This window comes from Pelodiscus sinensis, chromosome 25 (assembly GCF_052426305.1).
Source record: "Pelodiscus sinensis isolate ZL-2025 chromosome 25, ASM5242630v1, whole genome shotgun sequence".
NCBI classification, from domain to species: Eukaryota; Metazoa; Chordata; order Testudines; family Trionychidae; genus Pelodiscus; species Pelodiscus sinensis.
In genome coordinates, this window is record NC_143076.1 from 21,185,910 (window position 1) to 21,207,091 (window position 21,182).

The 21,182-nt window shown below is 47.4% G+C and overlaps 1 protein-coding gene across 23 annotated transcripts in view; it reads left to right on the forward strand.

Moving 5' to 3' along the window:
* PHLDB1 (pleckstrin homology like domain family B member 1) overlaps positions 1 to 21,182 on the forward strand; it is a 170,844-nt gene that overhangs the window by 84,237 nt on the left and 65,425 nt on the right. For all 23 annotated transcript variants that reach the window (XM_089773225.1, XM_089773226.1, XM_089773228.1 and 20 more), the window contains one exon: positions 6,618 to 8,140. In XM_089773225.1, coding sequence (XP_089629351.1) covers positions 6,618 to 8,140 — 1,523 coding nt within the window. The remainder of the gene's footprint in view (positions 1 to 6,617; positions 8,141 to 21,182) is intronic.

Genomic DNA, 21,182 nt, shown 5'->3' on the forward strand with positions numbered 1-21,182 from the left:
ATGGGTAAGGAATGGTGTCCCTGGCCTCTGTTTGTTAGAGAATGGAGATGGATGGCAAGAGAGAGATTGCTTGTTCATTACCTGTTTGTTTCACTCCCTCGGGAGCACCTGGCATTGGCCACTGTCGGCAGACAGGATACTGGGCTCGATGGACCTTTGGTCTGACCCATTCTTATGTTCTTATATGATAGAGGTCTATAAAATCATGACTCGTATGGAAAAAGTGAATAAGGAAAAGTTATTTACTTATTCCCACAATAAAAGAACTAGGGGCCACCAAATGAAATTAATGGGCATCAGGTTTAAAACAAACAAAAGGAAGTTTCCTTTCACTCACCACACAGTAAACCTGTGGAACTCCTTGCCAGAAGATGCAGTGAAGGCTAGAACTTTAACAGGGTTAAAAAAAGAGCTAGATCGATTCATGCAGGTTAGGTCCATCAATGGCTATTTTGCCAGGATGGGTAGGAATGGTGTCCCTAGCCTCTGTTTGTCTGGAAATGGATGACAGGGGAGGGATCATGTGAGGATTACCTGTTATGGTCCCTCCCTCTGGCACATCTGGTATTGGCCACTGTCAGCAGACAGGATACTGGGCTAGATGGACCATTGGTCTGACCCAGTATGGCTTTTCTTATGTACATCTACACTTGCTCCCTAGTTCAAGCTAGGGATGCAAATGTAGACGACCGAAATTGCTAATGAAGTGGGGATTTAACTATCCCTCTCTTTATTAGTATGATCTCACCAGCACATTACTCTGCTCAACAGCTGAATCCAACCAGGAAGTGCGCTCCGGGACGCGTTAGTTCAAATCAACCCCTTGGTTCGAACTAACATTACTCCTCATTTTTTTGGGAGCAAGTATAGACGTACCCATGCAGATTTTCCTTTTTTCTCAGTCTGTTCTATGTCCTGCTGGCTGCACAGTTGCTTTTTTCTGGGTTTTGACCATGCCTTGTGGCTCCCAGTTTTGCTCCTGATTCTCAAAATGGTGGGAATCTGTCTTTGTTTTACTCATTTCACTGTGGCAAAATATTACTTGGTGTGACTTTTCTGGATAGGCACCTGGCACAATCCAGCTTCTTTCTGTTCTTGATTTGTTTTTCCTAATGACCAGTGTATTTGTGTTTTAAGCATTGGTTGAGCACACAAGCTGAAGCAAAAGGCTAGTGCTTCCAGATGACAAGCACAGAGAATTTGGTGGTTTTTTGAGGTATGGAGATACCTGTGTATATGCTTCAAGAGAATCTGGAGGCATGTTAGGCTATTGGTGGTGGTTACCTGAATGGGGTAAGATGACTGGTACAGAGGGAATTACCAAAGGAAAGTTGGTGTCAGGTTTTCATGCCCTGCTTGTTGCAAATGGGAAGTTTTTGTCTTTCTTATGTGGCCTCTGACTCTGTTCCCTTTCTTGTTCAGTCTCTTGAGTGAGGGTTATGGACTGCAGTGATATCTGTGAAGTGCTTTGGGATCTTTAGACAAAGTGCACATTTATTATAATCAGTTTACTCCTATGAAATAATGTTGCAGGCAGATGTGGTCAGGGATCTTGTGTCTAAGGAAGAACTGATTTAATGGAAATAAATTGAGCTTTGGTTTACTTGAACTGATAATCAGATTCACCTGCCAATCAATCCTCTCTCTTACAGTAACTGGCCATGAAACCATGGCTTTACCCATTAATACAGCGCTCACTCTGAGCCATTCATGCCAGGAGTGTGTCTAGCCTTCCAGAATGCTAAGCCTTAAGTACTCTTGCAATATTATTACTGCTTCTCCATCTTTCCCCTTCGTGATTTTTTTCATTTATTACAAGGGGAAAAAATCTAGCCACTTTCAATCCTGGATAGGTTCTAACTGTGTTTGACAAATGCTGCAGGCCAGAGCAGTCTGGTTTCAGCTTGATATTTAGGTGGCTGCAAGCAAAAGCAATACCTAGACTTTAGTAAGGCATTTGATACGGTCTCGCATGATATTCTCATTGATAAACTAGGCAAATATAACTTAGAGAGGGCCACGATAAGGTGGGTGCATAATTGGCTGGATAACCGTAGTCAGAGAGTTGTTGTTAACGGTTCTAAATCCTGCTGGAAAGGGATAACAAGTGGAGTTCCTCAAGGGTCTGTTTTGGGACCCGTACTGTTCAATATCTTCATCAATGATGTAGATATTGGGATAGAGAGTACACTTAAGTTTGCAGATGATACCAAACTGGGTGGGGTTGCAACTTCTTTGGAGGATAGGGACATAATTCAAAATGACCTTAGCAAGTTAGAGAAATGGTCAGAGGTAAACAGGATGAGGTTTAATAAAGAGAAATGCAAAGTGCTCCACTTAGGAAGGAACAATCAGTTCCATACATACAAGATGGGAAGCGACTGTCTAGGAAGGAGCATGGCGGAAAGGGATCTAGGGGTCATAGTGGACCACAAGTTGAATATGAGTCAACAGTGTGATGCTGTTGCAAAAAAAGCAAATATGATTCTAGGTTGTATCAACAGGTGTGTTGTAAGCAAAACTCGTGAAGTCATTCTGCCGCTCTACTCTGCACTAGTTAGGCCTCAGCTGGAGTACTGTGTCCAGTTCTGGGCGCCACATTTCAAGAAAGATGTGGAGAAATTGGAAAGGGTACAGAGAAGAGCGACAAGAATGATTAAAGGTTTAGAGAACATGACCTATGAAGCCAGGCTTCATGAACTGGGCTTGTTTAGTTTGGAAAAAAGAAGATTAAGGGGGGACATGATAGCGGTTTTCAAATATCTAAAAGGGTGTCACAAGGAGGAAGGAGAAAATTTGTTCCTCTTGGTTTCTGAGGACAGGACAAGGAGTAATGGGCTTAAAGTGCAGCAGGGGAGGTTTAGATTGGACATTAGGAAAAAATTCCTAACTGTCAGGGTGGTCAAATATTGGAATAAATTGCCAAGGGAGGTGGTGGAATCTCCCTCTCTGGAGATATTTAAGAACAGGTTGGATAGACATCTGTCAGGGATAGTGTAGACGGAGCTTGATCCTGCCTTGAGGGCGGGGGGCTGGACTCGATGACCTCTCGAGGTCCCTTCCAGTCCTATTATTCTATGATTCTATGAAACCAGGAAGCTGCCGTCTGCCAGCTCAAACAAGAAGGTGAGCATTAGCCATGGAGGGGGCTCAGCTAGCTATACAAATAGAAATTGGGACACCCCCCCTCCCCCAGGTGACTGCTGTTACCTCCCTGTATGGAAACTGGAATGTTGCAGCACTACAAGCTGAAGGGATTAGCCCAGGATCACATAGTAGGTGAAGGACAGAGTCAGGAGTAGAGCCCAGGAGCTCTTGAGTCTGGCATCCTGAGCTAACCACTTGACCATTTGTTTCCACAGCTAGAATGACTGGAGAAGCCATTTATTGGCCTCGCAGAAGCCATGTGGAAACAGGAAGATTGTTCTGTCCAGCATCTGGGTATCAGCAGGCAGTGGAAAGCTTGTGTGTGTACAAGCTTGTGACCTAGTTGGCTGTTTTCTTTCCTCTGCTGTGGTTGTTGATTGCTGCTGGAAAGGTGCCCTGAGGTTGTGGCTTAATTAATTAGTGTTTGCAAAGTGTTTGGGATGCTCTGAGGAAGGGTACAGCAGCACTGAGGGGTGCTGCTGCTGCTGCTGCTCTTGGAGCTCTGCCTTTGGATGGAGCTGCCTCCAGAAGTGGCTCACCCCAACCCCAGAAAGCTGTGTATGGGAAGGGGGAGCTGGTGCTCAGGAGGTGCAGAGGCACTTAGCAGCTTTTGGGACCGCTCATGTGCAGTATTTGCCCCAAAAGCAGGAAGATGCCTAAACTCATCTGCTGATGGGGGTCTACCCTGGGGAGGAGCTCAAAGCGTTAGTTGAATGCTATCACTTCTCCATGCCTACATAGCTGTGGGGAGTTCAGGTTCTAGAAGGCCAGCATTTGGGACCCACAGATACTGTGCCATGAATAGACCTTGCTTAGCGTTTGGGATCAATTTAAAGGGAGCCAGAAGTTTCAATTCACCTTGCAGTTTATTGAGAAAGGAGCTGATAACCCCTATGCATGTTTAGCAAGGGGACTGGCCATTTGCCATCTGCTGAGATTCCTGGTGTTTGGAGGCACTGAGGAGAAACCCAACTTCAGCTCCAAGGGCTTGGAGGTAGTGGGAAGTGCTGTTCAGATCCCAGTGGCAGTCCTTTTGTGTTTCTCCCCCATGTCCTGAGGCAAGGATTATGAGTGACCTGGTCAGGTTTATGGCTGACACATGCTCACTCCCCTGGCTCAACCTACTTGTTTCTGTTTAGAGACATATTGAAAATCTCAAACTCTAGACTCTGGACAAAGGTTATGGCAGCAGTTGGCTCCACTGTGGTTAGTTAAATTGTTTCTAAGTGACATTCAATCATATCATTTTAATTCTCTTCCCATTTTCTCTGTTATTATCCTGGAAACCCTTTGAATCCCCAAGGCAAACCCCCAGAAGGACCATCTTCAAATCCCAGCCAGGAAAGAGCTGCCTCTCCCTCCAGTCTATCTGGATGTCTGGTTTTGGGTCTCCTATATGTTTTTCTTTCCCCTATGACTGAGAAAAGGGAGTGTTGAAGAGAAGCAGGGGATAGTTGCATTTTGGATTGGTGGTGGAAGTGCTGTGTACCCTGGCTGCTGCTGTAGGATGCTCTGGTGGAGGCAGCATCCCCTCCCTTCTCAGTGGGAGGCAGATGCTCATCCACATGTCTGGAGCTGATTCTCACTTGCTGCAGCTCCAGCTCCCTCCCAGCGCTGCGCTAAATGTTCAGTTTTGTCTACAAGACTCCAGAGGAAAAGTCAGGAAGCCCCAGAGGCCGATTATTGTAGAGACAGGGAAGACGCAACAGTCACTCCTGTCTCTGTGGATGAAGTAAGGTATGTGCAGCTGTTCTCTGCCCAGCTCCCAGCATACCAGTGAGACCACAGGCAGAGCCAAGAAAACAATGCATTAGCATCATGCTGGAAAGAGCTATCACATTTCAGTTGCCGGGGCAATACAGCTAGTGGGACACCCAGCTGGTCACTGGAATATAATCCCCAGGCACCTGAGCTCCAAAGAGATGATCAGCATGGGAGATAACACTTAATAAGGGCATGACTAAACCTGAACCCTAGGGCGGATTAGGGCAGAGTTGGAGGGGAGAAGGGAGGGAGGGGCAGTTGAGCAAAGGCCAGCTCTGCGTGCTAGAATTTCATAAATGAAAAGATCCAGTAGAGGTCCCAGTACCTATTACTAAACAGCTGTTATGTTCGTAGTAGCTCAAGGCAGGAGATGAAAAAGACACATGTATGTGGCTGAAGCTGCAGGAGGAATTAAGGAGATGGAATTTAGGTAGGTCAGTTGTTAATATTCCTTTTCTTCTGAGATGTGCCCTGGACTCCTAGGTTACGTCTACACTGCGGAGTCTTTTGAGCAAACCTGTTGTTTCAAAATATAATGGGCTTGTTGTTCTGACATCCCTGTAAATCTCATTCTATGAGGAGTAAGGGACGTTTTGGAATAGCACTCTATTTTGAAATTTAAATCCAAAATAAGCTATTTTGAAATTAACTCAAATAAGCTACACAATTTGTGTAGTTCAAATTGTGCAGCTTATTTTGAGCTCTAGGTGCAGTATAGAGGCATCCCTAATGGCCCCAGATAGGTAGGGTCTCTGCTTGGGTCACATCCAGAAGATAGCATCTGTGGCAACCCTGTGCTGTGGCACTGGCTTAGAGAAGACCACCCACAGGAGCATGGACTCAGACTATTTGTCTTTCTAGTGTTTCCTCTCATCTTCCAGAGGAGATGCTCCAGTACATGAATCCCTCTATGTCCAAGTGTGGAATAGCCCGGCTATAGGACAATGTCATCTGAAATCTAGTCTTCATGCTTAGGAATCGAAGGGTTAATAGCCCTTATCCTGTCTAATGGAGCTGTGGGTATTCGCCTTTGCATTGCTGGCACCATTTCCTACTGTGTCTAGCATTCCTCCCAGCATGTATATGCAGCACACACCTGCAGTCTGGCTCCGGCCTCATCCAGAATGCAGAATGCTAGTTCCGAGCAATTAGAACGTCCAAGGATAACATGGGCACTGCAGAGAGCGTGACAGTTGGGGGTAGAGAGATCTTTTTTGTGGGCGCCTTCTACTGGCAGCTTTCTGCTGGAATGTTTCCTGTGGGATAAGACAAGGATTTGATGCTGGCTCCCATTCCTTCCATTCCTCTACTGGCCACACAGTTGTGGCTATGATGAGTTTGGCTGTGGTTACAGTAAATACTGGTTCCCTACTGTGGAGAGGTAGGCAGCAGGTGCACAGATCCAATCCAATCCAGTCCACCAGGCTGTGGTGGCCATTGGTTCTGCCACTCTGGGCTGTCATGGTTCCTTTGGAGTCTCCACAAGTGATTTGGAGCTGTGGTTTTGTGGGAACAGTGCTTGTGCAACAGGGACCGATTTCCTCATGTGGGGCAGAAGCTGGATGTTTGCTCCCTAGCCTGGGCTGTTTCTGGCCTGTGTGTGCCCACATGGCCTGATTGAATGGAGGGGTTTGGCATGAGTTAAGTGTGAGGTTAATGGTGCTGTCTCCTGGGCTAATGTGTGCTCCTTTCTCTCCCTCTGGCAGAATCAGAGCGTCTAGTGAATGGCAACCACCAGCTGTCTCTCAATGATGCCCATAAGGGGCAGGGAATGAGGCCCCGGCCCAGCCACAGCTCTCTAGTCAGCTCCATCGAGAAAGATCTGCAAGACATCATGGACTCTTTGGTGATAGAGGAGTCGGGATGCCCCAGGAAAAAGCTGTCTGCCAATGCCCAGTCCCCTGTTTCCTCAGTGGTGAATGGTGGTGGGCACTACTTCTTGTCCCCACCCTTGAGCCCCGGGGCCATGTCTGTGGGCTCCAGCTATGATAACGCATCTCCACCCTTCTCCCCACTTTCTTCCCCAGCCAGCAGTGGCAGTTACACTAGCCACTCTCCCAGTAGTCAGGAGCAGGGGCCACCCATCCCCCCCGTGGTGCCAGTGAGATCATCCAGCTACAACCATGCCATGCAGTTTCCACAGCAGCGGACACCTCCCCCTCCAGGTGGTGCCTCCCACCTGGACCTGAGGAGCAGTGCCATGGGCACAAATGATACACAGCTTGCAGAGAGTCCTAAGATGCAGAGGAAGGCCGTGCATGGCACTCCCTTGAGCCCCACACCTAGCCAGAGAACCCTGCACCCTGAAGGCCCTGGGCTTTCAGCCTTCTCCAGTTCCCGGAGGGCTGTTGAGAGCACACAGTTGGGCCATCCTAACCAGCACATGCCCCTAGTGTCTATAAGCCTGAGTGACTATGTGACAGGAAGCTCCCAGGCTCAGCCTACCAATATCCCCAGTAGTCCCCGTCTGACACCCAAATTTCAGTCGCCATCTGCTCAGAGGTTGAAAATGGTGGCTCTTCAAGAGCGCCCACCCAGCCCCTTTAGGGAGGTCAAGGAACCCCCTGGCATTGACAGGCACCTGGCCTCCAGCCCATCCCGGCAGATGTTGGCAAGAGTCTTCCAGCCTCTGGAGACTGCAGGCTTCATCCATGTCAGTCAGGGCAGCCGTTCTCTGCAGCCCCCTGAAAGTCCCAGAATGGGCAGAAGGAGCATGGAGAGCATGAGAGACTTGCCTCCCCTCAGCCCTTCCCTGTCTCGCCGGGCAGCACCCCTGCCTTCTGCCTTGTCTCCTCAAGCAAGGACCCCCCAAGAGAGTCCCTCACAGCAGACCAAGCTGGCCAAGGAGGTTCCTGAGAGCCCTCGCATCCGGCACAAGGCAGCCAGGCCCCTGGAGAGACATGAAGACTTCTCCTCATCCTCCTTGACAGGGAAGAATTTGAGAACCAGAAGTCCCTCACCCATCTTCCAGGCAGAACTTGCCTCCCAGCGTAAGCCCAGCTTCAGTATCACTCTCAGCCCTGCATACAGCCTGGGATCACTGGCTGTGTCCTCACCCCATCAGAGCCCCCGGGCACAGAGAAAGCTGTCTGGAGACCTGCGGCTGCCCATGAGCACAAGGGAGCGCAAAAATAGCATCACTGAGATCAGTGACAATGAAGATGACCTGCTAGAATATCACCGACGCCAGCGCGAGGAGCGGCTACGTGAGCAAGAGATGGAGCGCCTGGTGAGCAGCATGGCATGCCATGGGGATGCAGTGGGATAGGAACTGGTGAGGGAGCGGGCACAGTGTGGAAGTGGTTTAGAGGGATGTCGGAATAGGCCTGGTAAAGAGTTAGAGATGGTGCATAGTGTGAGAAGCGCTATGGGTAGAGGCTGAGCTCTAGAGAAGGGGGAGCACTGGATCTTGAGAGAGAAGTGAAGTCTTCTTTACGCCATGCTTGTCGATGCTGTTTCTCATTCTGAGGTGCACAGATAACAGCACAGTGGGTAAAACAGTGAATGTTTAGGAATAGCCAGTTTATCCAAGACTCTCACAGCAGCTGGAAAAAGTCTCTTAGCGTTGCTGGAACTGGATGCTGTAATGCTAGGTAGGTCGCTTTGACTTAGGCCATGTCTCCACTTCCTGGAAGATCGATGCTCTGGAGATTCCGGGGTTTGATTTAGTGGGTCTAGTAAAGAACTCTGAGGGCGCCCCCGTCAGCACTGGTACTCCTACTCCTTGTGAGAAGTAAGGAAAGTCAACAGGAACATTTCTCCCATCAACTTCCCGCTGGTGGGGCCTCCCCAGAAAATTGATGCAAAATATGTTGACACCAGCTACTCGATTCACGTAGTTGGAGTTATGTATCTTGCATTGATTTTTTTCCTCCAGTGTATACCTGGCCTTAGGCTAAGGCTGATCAGATCTTAGGGCATTAATTGGCCATCCTACATTGTACTGTGCATGCTGGACTCTTTTGCCTCCTCACTGGGATCATAGTCTGAGCTGTGCTGGTCAATCTGTACCCTGTGGGATTTGATTCCTGGGTCCTTCTGCCCTGCCAACAGTAGATTCATGTGAGATATACAACTGTCTGTTTTCTCCCACAGCTGAGGCAGCAGTGCTAGGCGCTGCCCATGGTGGCTTGTTAGTTTACTAAGCAGCTGGGTGAGACTCTGCATGTGACCCTTGCTAGCTCCCATCAGCATGGCATCCTCAGCTGAGGAATTATGTGCTGCATTTCTGACTTCCATTCATTACAGCTGTAAGCTCAGATGCTGTCATCTGCTGACTGTATCCTGGGTCCCTGCAGTTTCACATCAGTCTGACAAGTTCATGCTGTCACCCTGTCAGAGCAGTGTCTGCTGAGAGTGAGGCATTGGCTACAGTGAGCCCTTTTCTTTTCCCCCTCTGTTCCAGCTGGCATACTACTTTATAGGAGAAGTAGGACTGTAATCCCGTCTGTAACACCCATTACACATCCATGGCAGGATCATAATAAGGCACATATTGGTGAGCCCCAGGCTTGTAGCATGCTACAGAGCTTAGAAAGCTCTTGCCTTGTGTATGTGATCCACAGGACCCCTCACCCCTCAAATGCCTAGCAGGGATTTGTGAAGGATAGTCAGGAAGGCAACCACAGTGTCCTCCACAGTTTCAGCCCATCCCTTGGAGAGCGTGGAGAGTGGAGTGCTCTGCTGACGGCCAAGGGTCCTATAGCAAGGGTGGGCAACCTTTTTTGGGTCGGGGGCCGCTGACGCATGGAAAAATCAGTCGGGGGCCACACACAAAGGAGAAACCAAAAAACCTTTAAACCCTTACCGATGTGGAGAAGTAAAAAGACACTCACCACATTCCCCACACACACCAGAGTCTAGTGGAGCCCAGGCTAGTAGATTTTGTGTGCTCCAGTCCCTCAGTAGGTGTGGGCTCCCCAATACTAGGAGAGGAGCCCTGAGCCTCAGGGGCCAGATCCAGGTAAGCTGGGGGCCGCATCCGGCTCCCTGGCCTGAGCTTCCTCACCCCTAGCCTATAGCATTAGCCACTGAGTTGCTTTGGCATTGCACAGTCTCCAGGATGCATACGGCTTGGCATCCTCCTTGCTCTAGAGCAACTCTCAAGCCCTCCTCTTAGCCTGACTGCTCTGTGCTTGCATACAAGCCTATGGGCCTGGGCTTGCTTTGCCACATATTGGTACACAGAGCCCATGCTACTGGAAGGTGTACACATCATTGGAGAGCTGTCTAGTCTCTCCACTCACCTCAGTGGCATTACAGATTCTTGCTCTTACAGGGTTTGTCTAGACAGTGGCACTATTTCGGAATCCCAAAATAGCATTTTCCATGTCTTGATAGTGTGCCCATTATTTCGAAATAGCTTTCAAAATAACGCACGTGCTATTCCAACATCCCTGTAAACCTCATTCCACAAGGATTAAGGGATGTTTCGAAATAAGCTATTTCGAAATTAACTCAAAATAAGCAACACAATTTGCATAACTCAAATTGCATACCATATTTCAAGCTAAGGATGCGTTGAGTTTGACTCTTTGTAAGCCCAGACCCACACCCAGATATGAGAGATCACAGGCAACTGCAATCATGGCTGGTGTATTCTTTGCATCGGCCGTTGGATGTCTACTGTTTTCAAACCTAGACCCTTCTGCTGTGCATTTTGCTGCAGTTATAAACAACTACATACCAATATTGTGCATAGGCCTTTGAGTATCTAGACTTTTTGCTTTCTGGAGAGATTAACACAAGGAGCAGCACTTGGGCCTCCATTCTGAATGCAGATCACTGGATTATGCAGAAGCCAATGTGCAATTATCTGTCATAAAAGGAAAGGGAACCTCAGGGATTCACATCAGGTCAGTGCTGGTAGGTTATGCAGAAGGGGTATGTCTACACTACCACCATAGTTCGAACTAGGGTGGTAGTGTAGACATACCCTAAGTGATCTGCATTTATGTGAGGTGAACTGTAAATCTACAAAGTTTGTGAGTTATGTTATTGAGTCTTCATGCTCAGGGTGTCATGTGAACCTTACAGGACACTGATTGGCAGAGTCTGGCCAGTAAGTATAGGACTTTGAGGCCTTTTATCTAAATGTAGGCCCTAAGGATTCCGTTCGCTCTCTAGGAGCAGTCAGGCTGGGACTCCAGTTTCCTGTCACAGCAGTTAGCTGATTGTGCCCTTTTAATAGCGTTACATATATTGTACAAGGATGCTGACATATGGGAGGCTTGCAGACACTTAGGCCCTATATTTAGGCCATGGGACAGAGTTTTTATGGACTAGGCAGCTGCCTGGATGGGGAGAAAGGTGGGGTTTGACCAATGCATTTGTCTCTCTTTTTTTGTCTGTGTGTAGCCAATGAAGGGGACCAGGCCAGGGTGGTTCAAAGAGATTATGTAGCAAAACCCCTTCCCTTGCTACCAATGGTGTGCTGGGGCAAAACAGGTGTTAGTTGCTGCTCAGGTGATGGGATCAAGGCGGCACCTACTGACTAGACTTCTTGCCTTACAGGGTCATGGCTGCAGATATGGCCAAAACTACTAAAGATGGCTGCTGGCTATTGGGCTGCCTTTTGTAGGAGCTCATGGAGAGTCTGGTCTGTGTCCCCAGAAAGTTGTCCAGCACCCAGCCATGTGCTTAGGGGCAGGGAAGCACAGCTCTCCTCCCTCCTTGGTCTGAGTCTGCAAGAAGAGGATTTGACTAAGGCAAAGGGCTCAGTGCCTGAGATTACTTTCTTTAAGCCAAAGGAATCCATGTAGGAACTAGTGTCTTAAATCACATGGGAATAACTCTGTATGGGAAGGAGGAGGATATGATAATGTCCCTGACTGGAGGGGCACTTGGAAGATGATGACAGATGCCTTGTCAGATGGGAGTAGCATCAGGTACAAAATAATGAGACCCAGCAAGTTAGACTCCACCTGGTACTTGACACTCCCCTGACACTGTCTCCCAGAATCTATGAATCTTCATTCTACAGCGCACTCACTTCTTTTAATTCCCTGCAGGATTACATTGGAAATGGGGTTCTTCTCTTGCCTTGTCCAAAATGTGTGTGAGTACTGTTGCTGTGTGCCTTCACCCGCTTGTGGGAGCTGCCCTGGCCACAGCCCGTTTTGTCAGTACCATATGCAATGTGTGTGGAGTACTTGGGGCAAGAAGCGCAGTGGGAATGCAAGGCTGTTCTCCTTGGCACAGAACTGTATCCAGTATAAAATATCAGAGGGGTAGCTTTGTTAGTTTATAGCTGCAAAAACAATGGGGAGTCCTGTATACCTTAGAAGCTAACAGATTTATTAGGGCATAAACTTTTGTGGGTAAAACACATTTCATCAGATGAATTGGAGTGGAGTTTAGAGGCATGGGTTTATATAAGGAAAACAAAAAAAAGCGGGTACTTGTGTTAATAAGGCTAATCAAGTCAGGTTGGCAGTCGCTCATTCACAGCAGTTGATATGGAAATGTGAATATCAAGAGAGCGGAAATTGCCTGTGTAGTGTATTAACCAGTTAAGATCCTTATTCAATCCTAAATTGATTGTATTGAATTTGCAAATGAAAAGCTGGTTACTTATCTTCATAACTGTTGTTCTTTGAGATGTGCTGCTCATATGCGTCATCGGAAGTTTTTTCCCTTAGCAATATCTGTTGGGTCAGCAGGGGAGGCCCCTGGAGTGGCACCACTATATTAACTAATATATTCCCCTGATGGCCCTCCACCCCTCGGTCCCTTCTTACCAGACTACTCTGAAGAGGGGAGGCAGGCGGGATTTGGAATGAAGTGGGTGAAAGGCCATGAGGGGAATATATTAGCTGATATAGTAGCGCCACTCCAAGGGGCTCCCCTGCTCTGATGCCGTTTGCATGCTGCACATGCACACCTGCATGGAATGGACATGAACAATCACTCAAAGACCTTTAGCCATCTCCCTTTGTAATTGGGGGTTGAAATTCTTTTGCAGAAGGATGGCTACTTTCAAATCCATCACTGAATGTCCAGAGAAGTTAGTGTCCCCTACAAGTTTATTAAGTATGTTACCTAAGGATGTTAAATTGTGGTTATCTGGCTAATTGTGTAGTCAATAAGGACCGCTCTGCAAAGCCGCAGTGGGAGTCGCTCCAGCAGCCAGCTCCTACTGGCTCCGGGAGCCACCTCCACTGTGGCTCTGCATTTTAAATGTAGTAAGAACTGCTGGGCTCTTACTACATTTAAAATGCCAACATGCAGAGTTCCGGACCAGAGGCAACAAGGGGGGGAGCGAGTAGTCTTTAATACAGTCAACTACTTGCCAACTTCCCTTATGTTACCATTCCTGAGGTCTGATTTGGGTGTGATTTGGTGTAGCTATAGACTGTCTGGTTTGGTCAATATACATGGCAGAGGGGCATTGCTGGCACTTGATGGCATATATCATGTTAGTCAATGTGCAGGTGGATGAGCCCCTGATGGTGTGGTTTATGTGATTAGGTCCTGTGATGGTGTCGCTTGTATAGATATGTAGACAGATTTGGCAGGGGTAGGTTCCTGGGTAAGTGTCTCTGTGGTGTGTTGTGTGGCTTAGGGATGTAAGTGGCTAGTCAACTATCCAATAAGCATGAGCTTGACTAGTTGCGCTCCCCCCCCCCCCACCCTTCCCCCACGTCTTAATACATTTAAAAGGCAGAGTTACAGTGGGGTTAGCTCCTGGGCCCAGGAGCTAAAACTCCGCTGTGGCTCCCTCGCTTATTGACTAACCAACTAGTGTGGCTGCTGGTGAGCATTTGCTTCAGGGTGGGGATCGTCTGTAGGCGAGAACTGGCCTGTTTCCCAAGGTCTGTAGAATGAGGGATCGTTTCCCAGGATAGGTTGTAGATTGTCAGTCATGCACTGGAGTGGTTTTATCTGGGGGCTATAGGTGATAACCAGCAGTGTTCTGTTATTTTCCTTGTTTGGCCTGTCCTAAAGTAAGTGACTTCTGGGGTACTCATCTGGCTCTCTCAGTTTGTTTCTTCACTTCCCCATGTGGGTATTTAAGCTTAAGATTGCGTGATAAAGATCTTATAGGTGTTTGTCTCTGCCTCAGCAATATACCCATGCCTCTGTAAACTCTACTCCAATTCATCTGATGAAATGGGCTTTACCATTGTATCCACTGTAAAAATAAATCTGTATCCAGTATGTTTGTCCTGGGAGCCCCTCAAAGAGGAGTTGCCATTTAAAAAAAACCTCTGTCCATAACTTCCAATGTTTGGGCTGTGAATGCACTCATGGTGCCCTGTAGGGATATAAAACCGCATTTCTAATGTTAACTGATTAGACAATATGTTTAACATAGCTAAACAGCCTAGCTCAGCACAGAGGGTCCGTATGGGCTGGAGCAACCCCGTACGTGGCACAGTGCAGTGCTGTTCTGGGCAGGTCAGGCAGGGTCTATTGCTCCATACTGCGAGCAGGGCGCTGCTGTGGTCCAGCTGGACGGAAACACTCTTCCTGTTATGCAGTGGGCCCAGCTGGGTCACTTCAGCCGGACCAGGCACCAGTTAACCAGTTATCCCCTAAGCATGTTGGTGAGGCAATGCTTACTGGATAACCCTAGTGCCCTGTTGTCCCTGTGAGGGGGAAGTGCATCTTTGCAACTTCATGTCCTGCCCAGATCCTTTTGGTTGATCAGGAAGGTGTCCAGCAAGGGGGACAAAAGGAGCTTTGAGCATTTTGCCACTTGTAGCTCACTTGTGACATGGAGCACATTATAAGGAACAATCCCTTCTCTGGACCGACCCAAGGCCCCTAGGAACTAGATCTGGTGGTACTTGCTGGCACTAGCCTATTAGGGGCTGAGAAGAAGGACTCCAGCGTGTAGGCCAGTGCTGCCCTCTCCAGAATCTTGTTGCACTGCTGCTGTCTGCTTTTGCTCAGGAGGTCTTTGACTAGATAGGCCCTAAGCCCCTGTGTTGCTGTTGACGCCATATCCTGCACCCTATGCCCTGAGCATGTTCTGAGCTCCTTAGAAGCAGGTGTATGTCTTTGGCAGGCCAAAGAGGCTAAGTCTGTTGTTTCAGCTCATTCTCTGTTCCCAGGGAAGCACAGGGTTTGCAGACAGGTCTGGCTTCAGAATTGGGACCAGTATGCGAGGCACAAGTACTGGGTCTAGGCTCTACGTGTTAGCTGTCCCTGACGAGAGTGGCTCTGGCTGGGCTGCATCTGTGCATGACCTAGGCTTGCTGTTTGGCTGCACCCAAGGCTGGGAGATGGCCAAGGGGTGGCTCTGCTCCTTAATGTCTGGCTCAGACTGTTGTGCTTTGCAAGTGGCAGTCAGTCAGTCCCTTTCCTAGGAGCTCAAGTTCAGAGCTGTGCTGTGGGGTGTAAGAGAGTTGACCTGGCCCACAGATGGAGCCCACACCCACCCCTCTCTTGAATGTCCTATGTCCTCCGCAACACTTTCCCTGGGTCTTCCAGATTGTTACCGCTTCTCCAAGCCCAGTCAAGTTAGGATCATTAACCAGGGTGGATTGATTTAAAACAAGGCAATTTAAATAATTGATTTAAATCACAATTTAAATAACCAAAAAAATCATTGATTTAAATCAAATTTCTTGATGATTCTTTTTCACATATTTCTTCAAACAGCAATGCAGATCTGATCACTATAAAACATATTTTACAGCTCAACACAGCATTTTACTTCATCTAAGAGGATATACTTTGTGTAACTTTTTAAATAACTTGATTTTTATTAATTTAGGAACTAGTACATAATACAGGTTGAACCTCTCTAGTCCAGAGCCGTTGGGACCTGACCAGTGCCAAACCAGAGAATTTGCGAGATCACAAGAGGTCAATATTGTCTAGCAACATTACCAACACTTCCACTGCTTATGGGGCTCTTAGAAGACATTGAGGCTCTGTCTATACGTCACTCTTCTTCCACAAAAGCTTATGCAAATGAAGCGCAGAGTAGAATATTGCTGCACGTCATTTGCATAATTAATTAGCAGCCATTTTTGCGCAAGAGCCTTTTGCACAAAAAGGAACTGTGTAGACGGCTCCTTTTTGTGCAAAAAACCCTCTTGTGCAAGAGCCTGAGGAAGAATGGCTCTTGCACAAGAGGGGGTTTTTGCACAAAAACTGCTGCTAATTAATTATGCAAATGAAGCACAGCGATGTTCTTCTCCATGCTTCATTCTCACAAGCTTTTGCAGAAGAAGGGTGCAGTATAGACGTAGCCTTAGAGGTAAATTAGAGTTAAATAACAGCACAGAACACTGAGAGTGAAGATTGGTGGCTGTGAATAAACTTTATGGGACCACGGGAAGCTTGGACACACGCATGGTAAGTTGAAGCCTGGCTAACTAAAATCTTGCCAGATCATTGATGTTGTCAGACCAGAGAGTGTCAGAATAGGGAGGTTTATCTTGTACTCATTCTCTGTGTCAAGCTGCAGATGCAGCAGCAGTACATTAGGAATGGTACAAACTAAATCCTACACACAAACATAATAGCACCTACATTTTATTAAACTAAATCTTAATGGTTATGTGTTTCACATTTGTAGTTAAAGCAGACTCCTTATATGCTGGCTGATCGATGGCTGTCCTTAAACCTTTTTTTTTTTTTAAATCAAATTTTATTAACTCTACCAGATAAATCCTTGGAACATTAAGTGTACCATATCCTTAAAACGTCTACAACTAGCTTTCATCTTCCCCACTCCCACTGTCATTTTGATGCAGATCTGATTCCAAGTTACTAAAAAAGTTAAGACTGACTGTGCCTAGAGTGCACTTAATTTTGGAGTAAGCCCTATTGAAAACAAATACAGGATGGGGTTCCTTTTGGGAAGCTGAGTTATGTTGAAATAAAATAAGCAATAGACTTATGGCATCACCATTATGGTCTGTAACCATGATGTTCCAAAATAAAAGGCATGTATTGTGTAATATAAAATTAGAAAATGGAAGTGACAACTGGCAACTCTAGATTTCTTTTACTGCTGCTTTCTGTAATTTATACATTGGTGATAGATTCTAAACTGAGTTAACTAATTAAACAAGTCATAAATATTCACTGAGCTAAACTTTTTTTCTAGCAACATCCAACATAGCAAGCTTGGGAATTTACTTGTTAAATCACACTTATAACTAAAAGGCACAAAGAGAGTCTTGAAGAATGATGGATTGCAAAGTTGACCCACATTGTTCTTCAGGCATATTCACATGATTTTATTCCAATAAGCAGTTTTGCTTAGGATGTTTCATTATTGCAGCTAAACCCTGCATTTTCCTTTTCTACCCAGGGAACAAATTTCTTCAGAATAGTCTCTTTTACACCTAGAAGTCATGACAGTTTTTTGGGGGCAAAAAAACCTGTGTGGGTGCTGAATAATGTTTCCTTTTCCTTTCTGGTCCCCTCCAATGTTCCTTTCTGTGCTGTCTTTAGGCAATATCTGAACTAGCTCTGCTGTGCCTGGCCCGTGTTCACCAGCACTTAAGTACAGAACAAAAACAATCGTATCTCGCCTGTGTCCATCTTTGCACATGTTTCTCAGCAGACTAACAGAAATTGAAAGCCCAGAACTTTCAAGAAGCAAGAACTGGTTGTTAGACTGGACAGACTAGAGCCATTAATTCATTTTTATGAGACTGTAAGTGTAGGTATAGCATATTTCTGATGGAACTTAATTGTAACTGTTATTTTTAAATGAGAAATTTAATATTTTATTGATGATTTAAAAGACATTAAAAATCTGCTTTAAATTTTTTTAAAAATCAGATTTTTAATGTTTTTTTTTTAATCCTTGATTTTTATCTACCCTGTCATTAACAGCCATTGCTCTCCTGGGGAGACCAAGGCACAGGAAGGGCATATGTTTTGCCAAATTTCATGCAGCATTTCAGTGACACAGCTGGTAATAGAACCCAGGTGTCTTGTTACAACTGGGTATTCTGACTCTGTCCTGTATTATAACTACAAAACCTTAATTCTTTTCACCCAGACTCTGGAGGCTAGACATTTATTTCACCCAGGCTGCATCTGGCTGGGACGGGGGAGGGAGCCCTGTTTACTCAGAACTGGTTCAGGTTGAAGCTGCAGTTTGCATTCAGACTGCCTGATTCACCATCCAGAAATAGCCCTGTGTGGTGCGGGTGGAGAGCCATGCAATTCTCAAGCCTGGGGCTGTAGTCTATGTAATTAGTCTATCTCTGACTCGTAGCCAATCACGTGTTTCCCACAGGGCAGTGGTTTGGCATACTTCATAGGGTGGTGCTGAACCCAGGTAGTTAAGAGGGAGAAGGTGAATTGCCTCCTGCAGGAACTCTGCCGGGACCATGAAAGTGGGGCGTGATTCCTCTGTGAGTATGTGGAATCGGGGGTGGGGTGGGGGCTAGCAGGAGCAGAGTGCTGAATCCCTCTGAGCCATGGGGAGCACTTCCTTTGCAGAGGCTGCAGTTCACCCTCTGTCTCTAGCTGGATCAGTGCAGGTTGGAAAGCCTGCTACAAGGCTCTTTGTGCACTACTACCACTGTCGTTCTTTTGTTCCCCTCCTTTTTGTTGCTGTGTCCAGACCTTTGCCCTGTTCTCTTTCCACACTCTGCCTGGGCTGGGAACATATCTGGGGCAGAGTGGATGCTTGTGCAGCCTGCCCTTGAGCCTGTGGTCGTCCAAAACTAAGTTCATTTTGCTCTGGGGCCTGATTGTCAGCCATTGTTCAACCTAAGCCCAGGATTGGAATAGCGGGGGAGGGGGGGCTGAAGGTTTGGAGTGAGGGCACTGACAGAGCTGTGGGAGGGGGTCGTCTTTGTCCCTCTGGTGCTGTGTGGTATATTCTGCTGTACAATCAGTTCCATATTTTTATCCCTTTCCCAAGAAAAAATCTGGCAAGACCCAGTATCTGCCATCTGGGTTCCTCGGAGACTTCATCTAAACTTGCAGATGTTGGCAGCATCCTTTGTGGCATTGGCCCCTATCTCTGTGGGTCCATCAGGCCACTGGCTTCCCAGAGCAGTTGAAATTGGCTGTCACACTGAGCTGGGTAGGGTTGTGAGTATGTGTCCACATTTGTGTATGCACACACAGAGTTATTCTTGCTTCCCTAGCAATCTTGCCACTGAGTCACAGGACAGCACTGGCATCTGCAAAGCAAGTGGTCACTCATGAGCCAGGGCAGGTGATGGGAGCAGCCTGTTGGGAAGGAGGAGAGCCTGAAACCTCTTGGAATAAATTCCTAGCTTTTATGTCCAAGGCTGGATTACCCCCTGAGGACAGCTATCTCAGACACTTTAAACTCCTGAACCCTGGGCAAGAGCAACGGAGCGACTTACATCTGAAGTCTGGACTATCCTGAGTCCATCCGTACTCTGTGGGTGACAGTCCATTGGTGTTTAGGAATTCCTTGGGATGGAAAGCAGCATTCTGCAGCTGGCTGGATGATTTCAGCAAAGGGATTTGGAGTGGGAGGCCTTAGGGAGTGGTAAAAAGGGATTTCAGGAACCAGTGGGAGGGATGGGCCTGCATGGGAAAATACCTCAAGGAATAGTCTAGTACTCTGCATACCAGACAAGCGCTGTGTGGCTAGCAGTTCCTTGCAGTGTATCAGTGGTGGTTACAGCAGGGCACTCAAAACCTGGAGTTCTGGGATCGTCTCCCAGATCCTCTGTGGACGTGGTGTGTGGCCAGGTTAACCTATATAGGTTAACAAAGGATCCCAACAAACCCTTCCTCCTCCCCCGTCTTCCTGTACAGTGGAGTGAGTCACAGCACTTTACTGTGGCCCAAAGCCAGGAGCGGAAGTGAGCAACATCTGGCAGAAGGCATGTGGGGGAGGGGCACCAGAATGTGCTGGGCCAGGTTGTGTTGTGTGCACACTATGTAATCAATGAGCCAGAACGGCCACTCATTCACCCAGGTAAATCCGGGGAGCTCTGCAGGCTTTTAGATAGATACACATGCCCTGTCACTCCCAGGAGTTTGTTAATGAATGAGAACGAAGTCCTTCTGCTCCAAATGGGGATTTGAGAGGCCTTGGAGAGGCACAGTCCTGTCCCCATGATCTGCAGGGGGTTGAACTCTTCACTGCGATTAGGAAATGACAGGTCTATTTTATCCCTGTACTGCTCCTTTGGGGGAGGGGATTGTTTGCCTTTTGTAAATAGGGGGTGCAACCTGGGGTGGAAGTTACAGCAGTGTACTAGAGCATGAGACCTTGGTGGTGACCTTGGATCGTGAACACTGCAAGGAGAGGTGGGGAAGGGGATAGGTCCATGCATTCAGCTCCCTGGGTGACTAGTATTGTAGATAGATCCCTGCTATGTGGATATGACTGTCCTGAGAACATCCCCTTAATATACAGCACTGGCTTCACCTTAGTTTCCTGCCCAGATGGGAAGCAGGGCCTTGCCGGACTCTGGGGATCAGATCATGGGAGAGAGGGTGCTTCTGTGGCTGGAAGAGAGAACAAAAGTCATAGAGGGAGCTGGCAGATGCAGACCCTTCCTCTGGTTGTTGCAGAAGCAGCTGCTACAGAAGCAGTGAGATGCTGGGTCTGGGTTGATTTGTCGGGAGAGGTTCAAAGAGGACAAGACATTCGTTGGAGTGCCATTGTTTTCCATTTTCCTCTTCCCAAGTATTCTGGACCATCTAGATGGACTCCATTGAAAGTAGTGTAGGCTGCTTCTGTATCTCTTTCAGTCCACTCCAGGGCATGGCAGGCTAGCTCCACACCCATCCAGTGGAGAGGACGATTCTGGGTGCCTCTCTGTGGGTTATGTGGAGCTGTGCTGCTGAGCTGTTTCAGTGGCCAGGGATGAAGCTCAGATGGAGCTTCACAATTCATGAAAAATCTCCAGGTGCCCTTTTGGTCAGCAATGCCTTGATACAAATCCAACTCCAGGGGGAAGTCCTGCTCTTGAATCAGGTCTTGGCACCAATAGGCGGTTGTCTCAGGCCTGTGATTCAATTAAAGAAGTGCTTTGTAGTGTTGTTTTAGCTTTAAGCCAAACTTAGTTCAGTTTAACTTGAGTTACTTAGGAATCAGTTTAAGCTAAACTGCAGTCGGAGCATCCATACACTGGCCTGCTTCAGTTCATCTAAAAACAACTTAAGCTAAGAAAGAGCTACTTTCTCATATATGCCCACCCTCTACCCCGGGGCAGGCTGGATCTGGCCCACCACGCCTTTGGATCTGGCCCATGGCCTGCCGGGACCCTCAGACAGGCTCCCTGCCTGCTGGAGCTCCAGACTACTCAAAGCAGTCAGCTGCTGAGGCTATGTGTTTCTAGGCGCCAGACCGCCCT